Source organism: Tuber melanosporum, assembly GCF_000151645.1.
Source record: "Tuber melanosporum whole genome shotgun sequence assembly, scaffold_31, strain Mel28".
In the NCBI taxonomy this organism is placed as follows: domain Eukaryota; kingdom Fungi; phylum Ascomycota; class Pezizomycetes; order Pezizales; family Tuberaceae; genus Tuber; species Tuber melanosporum.
In genome coordinates, this window is record NW_003298986.1 from 657,739 (window position 1) to 667,994 (window position 10,256).

Sequence of the window (10,256 nt, forward strand, 5' to 3'; positions counted from 1 at the left end):
TACGGTAGCACTTTATCCTGACTCAACTATTAGTTGTCACTCACTATATGCTTATAATAATTCATCATACTTTCATAACGCCAACGGATAATATCTTATTAAAACATTTTACTCTTTCGTATTCCAACTTCCTGCAATATCATGATCAAGGCCAAATTCAGTGAGAAAATATAACTAGCCAATTCTCCTTATCCTATTACAAATAGGAATATTAAACAGGCATAAAATATATCTTAACAATCAATTATAGGTTATTCATAAATTTTTATTATGATTAATAAATACTGGGTGTCATACCTGAATGTGTCTAACAATAAATATTTTCTCCTCGTGTCTAGTATTTCCATAACACGATAATTAAAGTTGCGAAAACCAGATAAAAAACATTCTAGGAATAGCATAGTAGAGGGTTCAAATATAAGAGCTTCAGGGTATAGTGCTAGTTTCTTAGAGGAGAGAGTATTACATGTTGCATTGAGCATAGAACACGTCATAAACACAAGGGACCATATAACAGAGGAGAAACAGGGTCTGCTCGAGTATGACAAAGAACAGAGTTAAACATTTAAGGCTCAAAATCTGTGAACAGCCCACACTATAACTAAGTCTATGGCCAATCATGGAAAGGCCATGCGATACTACTCGAGTGCACTTCATTCATATTGCAAATCCTTTTCAAGCCCATTAGACGGCACCAAGGATGTAGGAAGCAAACCAAGTACGGTATATTACTTCTAAAATCCTTAAGATCTCAAAGACTTCAAATCGATGAGTACTCTGCGATAGGACATGTATGTAAACTCACAACCTATGATGAAGATGTTGGTCAGTTCATAGGATAGGGGGAGGATGAACCGGTTTTTTAAAGAAAATTAAAAGTGTCGATCAGAGGTGACTGTCCTGGCAGAGTCTCTATCAACTATTGCTATAGCATTGGCAGTTATTATAATAATTCTCAATTTCAAATTTTTTCTCTCATTTTCTCTCTTGCGCATATTTCTCCTGTCTGTGTAACACAATGTACTTGTAGAGAAGGGGAAAGGTCGGTCTTTGAAGAGGGTACATAACCATTGAGATGCAGAGAGCTAAGAGTCAGAAATCAGAGCTAACGGCTAATTATCAAAAAACTGCCTATTCTATCTATACAAAGTTCGCCAGTAACCCAACCACCCCATAGCCGTGCAAACCACAAAGAAAAGAAAGAGTTCCATTCCAAACACCTAATATCTTACTATGACTTGTTAGCCTCCCTCGCCGTTGCCGCCCTATTAAACCGTCTTCTTCCACGCAGCCTTTAATCCGATCAAACTGCTGACAGTCCCGGCCAACCCCAGGGCTCCCTCGTCGAAGTTGACGTATCCCAAACTAGTCGCGGGGATCGTTATGTCACAAACATCGGAGATTAATTGAGTGACAGCGGCTTGCCTCTCTTTGACAAGCTTCTCACTCTCAACCTTCCCTTCGGCAATGGTCTTGGTTAGACGCTTCTCCTTCTCATTGACCCTGTACATGGTGTACGTTCCACCAATGACAGAGAACAAGATTCCCAAAAACCATGCCCTTGTGGCCTCGGAGGCCATTTTCTTGCTGGCTTTGAATTTGTAGATTCCCGCAGAGTCGAGGAAACATATCGAATCAAGGGTAAGATAAGTAAAGTAACCGAGTTGACGCCCAACAGTGCAGTAGCGGATCACAGGATCCATCGACTTGTTATCCATTGCCTGTATTGGAACTGTTAGCTGAGAAGTAGGGGCCGAGTTAAGACGGCTTAGGGTCGTTTACCAGTGATGCGGCTTTGAGATGCTCAATGTTCTTTCCAAGACGCATGACCCTTCTAGCCTGCGAAAATTGCTTCTTGAGAGCTTCGAAAGGAGCGATAGACGAGGCACTGTATCCCTTGCGGAGCAAGTAGAAGGAGAGGAAGCGAGCAATAAACTGTAGCGTTCGCAGGGCCTTGTCACGACCAACTGCCCAAGCGACGTATTAGAATGACGGCACCAACCGAGAAGTAAACATGCGGATATCCAGTCAAAACCTACCGGTGGTTGCGACGAAGCGAAGGTAGTGCGCAACGGTAGGATGGTATACGAGATTGTCAGCAACCATTTTGACGGTGGCGATTTACGATGTTGACTTATGATGGTGGTGGTGTAGGTTTCTACCGGGAACTAGTTAATCTAGGTACAAATCAGAAGTACCGCACAAGGACAGAATAAGGTGTCCACCTACCGTACAGCGAACCCGTCGCACGTCCAGACTGTATGAATCTCGTCAGGGGTATAACAGATGACTAGGCAAACAGCAAGCAGGGAAGAGGAGCTGTAAAAGTTAGGTGAGAGGAGCAAAAATTGAGAGGAGACAGAGGAGGAGGAGGAGGAGGAGAGGAATGAAGGATGAGAGGTTAAAGGGTAGTAGCAATCATGAGGGAGGTGCTCGGCACGTGAAAGAGGGTGCGGTAGCAGTACCGGTATTCCTAGTGTTAAGGAGGGTGATTGGTGAATGGTGGGGCCCTTTTCAATCCTTCCTTCCTTCATTTAACGACTACCGAGGAGCCAGCGATGCCAAGTTTTTATGAATGCCGCACCAGTTTGACATGGCGGAGAGAAGCATTGACGCAGCATCGCGTATCATGGATCGCAGAGGACGGCAGATCAGTACGGCTAGATATACAGTGGACTTGTGGTATTGGACATCGCCGGTCGGCATCCGGCCTCGGCCGAAGTGCGCTCTCAAGAAGCCCTTGACCGACAATAATGATGTTCGAGCACACTTTCAATGATAGCATTGAAGTCTTTCCTGCCCAGCGCAGACACAAGAGCTTTCGCCCTCACTAAATCGATCTCTATTTACAAACTCTGAGCATAGTGCCCACTGCTTGTGGCGGCGGTGTGGAATACAACAGCTCTAGTCACCCGCTTTATCGCCGATTGCCTACTGGAACAAGGAACCATCCAGAGTCCCCACCATCACAGCGAGTATGCATCGCAAGTATGATAGCGATAGCCAGCTGCTCAAGTCAAGCCCCAACCTATACTTGCGCATACTGTACCCGTATCTATGCCAACACTGGGTTGAATACCCATCACCACAAAATACCCTTCCACCCATATAATAAGTGCCGTACCATACACTTCTACAATGCCACCGGCGGAGCACAAACACCTGAACCAAGGATATATAACAAACCACACATTTACAAGTATCCCCCCCTTCATCTACCGGGGCTCAGGCGCGAGCCACCCCATCACTCCGGTCTAGCCTCCATTCTCACCACTCCCCCCGCCCCTCCAAAGAACGCTTTCTCCGGCCTCCTATCCCCCCGCCAAAAAATACCATGCTCCACAACGCCCACAATCCCCTTCAAACTCTCAGCGAGCTCGACAACAGCTCCACTCGTGGCGAGTGGCGGAAACGGCGCATCGACAATAAAGTTTCCGTTATCCGTGACGCACGGCCCCAGCTTCGCCGGCGCTCCATCTCGCACTCGTGGATCCGTAGAACCCAGCGAGCGTAGCTCTGAGAGGACGTATGGCACCGCGCTGGGGAACACTTCCAGCGGGATGCCGTGGCGGTAGGAGGTTAGGAGGGCGTGAGATAGTTTCGTTTGGTCTTTTATCGTCTGCCCTTTAGTCTCCGCCAAAGGCTACTCGTAGTTGAATAGGGGAGTTAAGTGATGCACGAACCGGCAACAACGATAAAAACCTTCGAGCGAATCGCCACAAGTTTCTCCAAGAGCAGACACCCGCCACCGCCCTTCACGCAGTTCAACCACCCGTCCACTTCGTCAGCACCATCGAACGCAACACTGATCATCCCTGGCACGTCCTCCAGCCGCACCATGCGAAGCCCGGCATTGCGCAGAAGTTCCCGAGACTGGTGCCCCGTCGGTACAAAGCCCGTGTTGCTAGTCCTCCCGACCGATAATTGCCGGATCCGATCAACGACATAGAACACCGTACTGCCAGACCCGATGCCAACATACCCCGGTGCATTGCTGAAGTGCGCGTCCACTGCAGCGTACGCTGCCGCACGCTTACTGGCTTCTACGGAGGAGAGACTGGTGATCTCGCGTGCTCCTGGATGCGCTCGTCGCGGGCAGGAGGGAAGGGGGCTCGGAAGGGGGCTACGGCGGGGAGGATCTATTACGTGAAAGGAGCGGAATTGGCGGGGTGGTGGAGGGACTTGTCGTGGTGGGGGTGTCAACGAGAGTCTGAGACTTATTGCGCGTCGCATTTCAGCGGGGCGGTAAGGTCGTTGTCGTCGTGGCGCTGGTGGGACTTGTGGTGGTGAGAGGGTACACGAGAGTCGGTTGCGCCCGAGATTTATTGGGAGCCGCATTCGTCGTGGCTCTCGGTTGAATGACATGTTGACCTGAATGTTTCCTATCGCATCGCACTCGAGCATTCATTGGACACTTCTTGTGATATAATATGCCTTAAACAAAGGAATCGAATTGGATCGGATTGATCGAGCGCAGTGTGACCAGTCCCGACCCCCCTTCACCCTGTTTACAAAGAGGTCTTTGTGGCCTGATGATGGCACAAACAGCTGGGAATCTGCCATACCGAACCTGTAGAGTACCGGTACTGTAGATGGACACTCGCGCAGTACGTGCTCATCTAAAGCCATCCATTCATTAAAATATTTGATCAATCTTTCGAAGCAATACCAAATTGTGTGAACTGTGGGACTGGAGATAGTCTCTTGGGGTGCTTATCGTCGCCATTCCGAAACTGCCGTATACCGGTACCCCAATCACTACTGTGCTATGACCGCAAGGCGGTCACCATAACAATCACCTCCCCCCCATTGACACATTCGTTCGTTCACAAACATACCGGTACGGTACTTGTAACGCACCAAGACACTACACCACACTTCAAAAAAGCAACCGGCAATAATTCGATATCCACCCTCCTATATTATTGCTAAACGCGGCAAATCCCCCCCCCTCTCTCAATAATTATTACTTCTCACTATAAAAACAAAAACAAAAAACTCAAATCTTCCTCTCCACCGCCTCCACAACCTTCTTTAGTGCCCCTGCGTCCCTAACCTCACTCTCCCAATACACCAAATAATTCCTAGCAGCAGTAATCGCATCCCTCCACCCCTGCGGCATCTTCATTCCAGCCATCTTCGCCGCCCCTAGAACAAGGCTATTCCCTGTGACCGCACGAATCGTCAACCAAGCGCCATGGTGCCGATGGGTAATCACATTGCTCAGGATAAAATTCGCGTCGATTTCCAATCCTTTTCTCGCATACGCGTTCATTCTCTCTGCCTGGGTCGGTGGGGTCAGGGTGGGGTGGTGTATGAGGTGGTATAGGAAGGGTCTGTAAAGCATGGAAACGATCCACCAGTAGCGCATGCGGAGGTACTGCAACCGCTCGTCCTCACAAGGAAGGCGTGAGTCTACGGGGAACTTTAACACGCTGGGCAGGTAGGAGTACCAGAGGTCTAACTGGAGTTCGAACTCATACGCGCTCGAGAGAAGGTCTTCGGTTTTGATGGGGCGGTGCGTGTCTTCGAGGCCGGCGGGTGTAGAGGCTCTCATGGATGAAGCGTGCGCGGGTGGCGAGAGGGAGAAGGTTTCCGACATGCGGAGCTCGACCTTGCGGAGAGCGATTTCGGCGAGGTAGTAGAACCAGGTTAGTTCGTCTTCTCGGCGGTCTTCTGGGAGGGGTGGAGCGGTGGTTGCGCTGGCGCGGGGGGAGAGGATTTGTGCGCTGCGGGGCTGCTCGAAGAAGGAGTTGGAGGATTGGAAGGCTACCGAGGTGGAAATTTCACGGGGCGGAGAGGGGAAGGCGTGCGGGTAGTCGAGCTCGTTGAGGCCCGAGTGGGAGGTGGCTAGTTGAGAGCAGAGTTCTCTGCGCAGTCTGGTTAGCGCATTTGGAATTTATAGTGTCAAATGGTAAGATGCGTACAGCTCAGATTTCAGACAACTCCAGTATATCCGCTGCTCAAGATGTCGAGTAGGCTCGTTCGAGCATGAAGAAAACATCCCGCTGTTAGCGGTATCCGATACTCCGGACTTTTCCTTCCGATGCAGGTACCCCTCGCACGACACCGATGCTGCATTGAACATCTTCCACGCTGCAAATTGGTTCATGGTGTACATGTGGTATATCCCCGCCAGGAAGAGGCATTGCACGGCAATGAGCTTATTGGATGACATGACGATCCCTAGCCTCTTTTTTGCCGCCGAAAAATACCGCGCGCTGATTTCGAAGGAAGGATACTTTGTCGGTGTTTCCTTCAACGACGACATGTAAGGGTCATACGGCGCCGATACGGAGCCTAGAGCACATACGAGCAACTGCCCCCTTACTAGTCAGTCGGCGCCACTCTCCCTCTTTCCCATCGCATCTAGAGATGCGAAAATACTCACGACCAAACAACTCTTCCCCGACCACCCAAACCCATGCTTCTCAATCTCACAAACATAACTGTCCAGCACAGCCGAATCCAGTATCGGGTTCTTAGTATGCACATTCCTGAGGAATCTCTGCACAAGCGTCACAATCTCTCCCGGTGGCAGCCTCAGCAATTTTTCGTCATAATCGTACAATCCAGTTCCCCTGCGGTTTCCACCGTGTGCCTGGTACCCGTCCAACGGCTCGCTCTTTTCCATGCCTTTCCTCTCCTGCCAACCCTCACGCTCGTCCTCGTCCTCGTCGTCCTCACCGTGGGAATCCGCAAATACTGGTGCAAGGATCTCCTCCACGCAGAATTGTCCGTTGAATATTGGCCATTGGAGGAGGTCCTCGACACGGGATCCCGAGGCTGTAGCGACGGAGACGGGGAATATCTCGGAGGCATCTGGGGGCGGTTTGCTCCCCACGCTCTTCGGCGAGCTACCGCGTGCGGTGAGCGGTGGTAGGGAAGGTATTTGCACGGCGCCGCCGCTGGTTGTGGAACCCGAGGTGTGTGGGGAAGGGTGACTGGTAGGCGTGTGCTGCTGATTGCTTGAGCCCCGGTCTGAATCCAGCATTGCTTCTATCCTGGAGAGCTTATCCAGAATCGCCAATGAGGCGGCGTCGAATCTACCGCCCCATCATCTCCCATAATCAGCCTGCTTCCTTCTCCTGAACTAAAAAGGGGAGTTAAATAAATTTAAATAAAAAAAGTAAAAAAACGAAAAAAACATACGTAGCCAACTTTTCCGCCTCGTAAACACATTCCGCCCCCGTCTGCTTACAAAATCCACATTGCGGCCGCTGGTTATCGCATTTCGTCTTCCTCCCCCGACAAACCAGACACGCGCTCACAGCCCTCTTCCTCGGGTAATTCGCCGCAGACCTAGATTTATTCGAGATGGCATTGGACGAAGCATGCGCGCGTTTAACACCTGTACCAGTGGCTCCACTAACTGTCTTGTTAGCAACAACGGTGGTGGTGGCGGTGGTGGTGCCAGCAGTAGGAGTGGGCGTTGTTGACGTTGAAGCACCGGTCGACGGGGACCCCGAAGGCTGTAGGTAGCTTGAATCCATTTAAGTGAACCAGGGGGGTGGACCACCAACGTATAGCACGGTACGATAGGCACTCAGGCAAGCCAGGACGGACCCGACCAGACAGGCAAGAATGGAATGTGATCTGGTCCGTGTGTGATGTAAGGGCCCTCCTGTCGAGCGGGGGAATAATGTGGGGGGGAAGTTAGGTGATATCGTAGGTGCGTGGAATGGGTTTTAGTCTTTGTGTTGGATCCTGTTGCTCGTTGAGATGAGATTGACCTTCTGATGCGCACGGGGATATGGGAGCAATCGTCTGTTCACCCCCTTGCTGTGCCAATACTTGGGCAATTTATAAAGTATTCGGACGCTTTGTGCCAAGATCAGTACCCACCAAAGCCGAGGTGTCCGGACACTTTATAAATTGCCAGGTACCCCCCCACTTTTGCTTTTTCTTCTTCGATCTTTTCTTTTTTCCCCTTTCTTTTTCTTCCCTTAGGCTGGAGAGTTGGATAAATCATCCATCAGGGAATTGTAGGGCAAGCCAGGTTACTTGCCTACGTAACTTATGGATTGAATCGAAACTCTCATTGATGTGTGGGTTTTGGCATGATACGAGAGAGGGGTTGGGAAGGGTTGCTGTGAGATAATGTGGAGGAGGAAGAAAGTCTTCTACACTACCGGAAGTTACTGTACGAGTACTCGAGCACCGGTAGTTGGAGCACGTTTCCATAGTGGTTAACTTACATCCCATACCAAGATAATAAACCTAATTAAACGCCAACCAGATTTCGGTAGACTTCACTTCACTACAGTACGAGCGCTGTACGAGTAACTCTCACCCATATCCATCGTTCAGCGGCTGAAATTGTCATTGACATATGATACCGGTGGTAGGCCCTGTTCGGCACATAGCAATTGAAAACATGCACAAGTAAGGTCAGCTCAAGCCTACACAAGCTCCGGCAAGGGGTACGAGGCCAGGAACTGTCGTGGAGGAATTACCCAAAGGAGAAAACCGAGTGAGCACTACAGTATCCCTCCAACCCGCCTCCCCGGTTCTCACAAACTCTCATACTGTATGATAACCAAAGGCTCAATACCTCACTTCAGGTTGGATAAAAGAGGTGGAGGCATTACTCTCGCCTGTATTTAGTTTGTCTTCTTTGTCTGTCCTGATCGCGGATAGAGTGAGCCGTTTCATGATGGGCAGCCAAGCGAGGTGAGGGGTGGGGGAAGACCTGACCAAAGAACCTTGGAACACTAGCCCTCTAACATCACTGACATCTCTCGCATAGTGCCCCTTGCGTTCCAAGTATGATACGAGTACTCGTACAGTTTGCAGCGCCTACCCGCTATTAGCTTGTGTCAATCTCATCCAGAAAGTACTCGTAATAGATAGGCATTCAATGCATTAACTTATACCGATACTGGTAGGTGATCATCATTCGGAATCTACTGCTAGCGTTCAGGGACAGTGGGATATTCTAGTCACGTTTTTGATTCTGTGGAACTTTTTCTGACGTGCTGGAGCGAGCTTCGCTTGGCCGGACATCCACAGGGCTCTTCACTTCTTTCCGGGCACAATCGCTATATATCTTGATAGGATACAAATTATTCTCAAGTGCAGGGGGAATAGAGTTGTAGGTGAACTTTGTGTTTTTAGATTTCATAACCAAAACCAGATGATAGCTCCCGGTTTACAAACTATCATGATGCGGAATTTTTTGAAGTGGCTTTATATGGTTTCCGCATATCATACTTCGTCCATCCAACTCTAGCTAGCCCATCACGACCTACCACTCTTCCACTGCCTTCGTCCCCACCAGGAGTTCTTGCGCGGCCTCCCAAACCCTATCCAGCCCTATCGCACCCTCTCCACAAACATCCGTCCCACTCATGCTCACCCATCCCCTCAACTCCTTTTTCCCTGTTCCTCGGCTCCTCATCATATCATACGCATAACATCATACATCGACCATGAGGTTGCCAACTTTCCTAGAGCAACATATCCACCAGCTCTGGGCGGGGACCTGTCGAAATTTCGCAGTCCAAATACAACATCCATAGCATGATGGAATTGTGCGAAATAAACACTTCTTCCCGCGCGAGCCCAGGAGTCCACGAGCCTCCATGCGGGTAAACGAGACCAGTACGTTCCTACGAAAGCGTGGTATTTGCAGGTAGTATCGTTCTTGTTTTCTCGCGGGCTAATCTCGAGTGCCCCGAACAGTTCGTCTATCTCTCCGACTGACGGTATCTTGCTAGGATGCTTCCGAAGTGTTTCTGCCCGGCGCTGGTACTTTTCTATCCAGCCGCCGTTTTGTGTCATGGCCCGTTCGTCGCGATAACTGCTTATTAGCGGACTGTTGCATCAGTTCGGTAGCGGGTTAATGTTTTGGAGATCGTGTGCCCGTTGCTGGTATTTGCCGTTCCGGTGTCGGAGGTGAGCTAGCCTAATTCCTCTACTGGAGTTTCTAGGAACTTTTTAGCATGCTTGGCAGGGGGTGCGATTGGGGCTTTTTTTATAGCACGATGAGGCTTCGTATTGGGCGGGTACACGGAGGAAGTTGGCGGGACCGGGGAAGAGGATAGCACGCTTAAAAAGGGATATGGGGGTAGAGAGTTTGGGGGAATTGGTGCCATATCTTTGACAATATGTGGAGGATAGGAAGGGACTAACTCGACCCGCACCCTCCCCCATCAAGGCAACATTCTCTGGATTACCTCCGCGATCTCTGATATTCCCAGAGCCTGGAGTACATCGACCGCTCGCCCCCTCACACCAGCAATTCTCACGGACAA

The 10,256-nt window shown here is 50.0% G+C and overlaps 3 protein-coding genes; all 3 read right to left on the reverse strand.

The window, feature by feature from the left end:
- Positions 1-1,091: 1,091 nt before the first annotated feature.
- GSTUM_00007085001 (uncharacterized protein) lies at positions 1,092-2,476 on the reverse strand. XM_002839153.2 has 4 exons: positions 2,230-2,476; positions 2,040-2,158; positions 1,783-1,967; positions 1,092-1,721 (listed from the first exon to the last, which is right to left on the reverse strand). Exons 2-4 carry the CDS (start codon positions 2,104-2,106, stop codon positions 1,269-1,271), a joined length of 705 nt encoding a protein of 234 aa, XP_002839199.1. The 5' UTR covers positions 2,107-2,158; positions 2,230-2,476; the 3' UTR covers positions 1,092-1,268.
- A 768-nt stretch (positions 2,477-3,244) lies between these two features.
- On the reverse strand, positions 3,245-4,365 carry GSTUM_00007087001 (uncharacterized protein; the record flags this gene model as incomplete). The annotated part of the gene is made up of 2 exons (XM_002839154.1): positions 3,245-3,609; positions 3,684-4,365. 2 exons carry the CDS (start codon positions 4,363-4,365, stop codon positions 3,245-3,247), a joined length of 1,047 nt encoding a protein of 348 aa, XP_002839200.1.
- Positions 4,366-6,334: 1,969 nt separating this feature from the next.
- On the reverse strand, positions 6,335-7,812 carry GSTUM_00007088001 (uncharacterized protein; the record flags this gene model as incomplete). XM_002839155.2 has 2 exons in its annotated part: positions 7,153-7,812; positions 6,335-7,046 (listed from the first exon to the last, which is right to left on the reverse strand). The coding sequence occupies exons 1-2, from the start codon at positions 7,491-7,493 to the stop codon at positions 6,335-6,337; spliced, it is 1,053 nt and encodes a 350-aa protein (XP_002839201.1). The 5' UTR covers positions 7,494-7,812.
- Between the last annotated feature and the right edge of the window lie 2,444 nt (positions 7,813-10,256).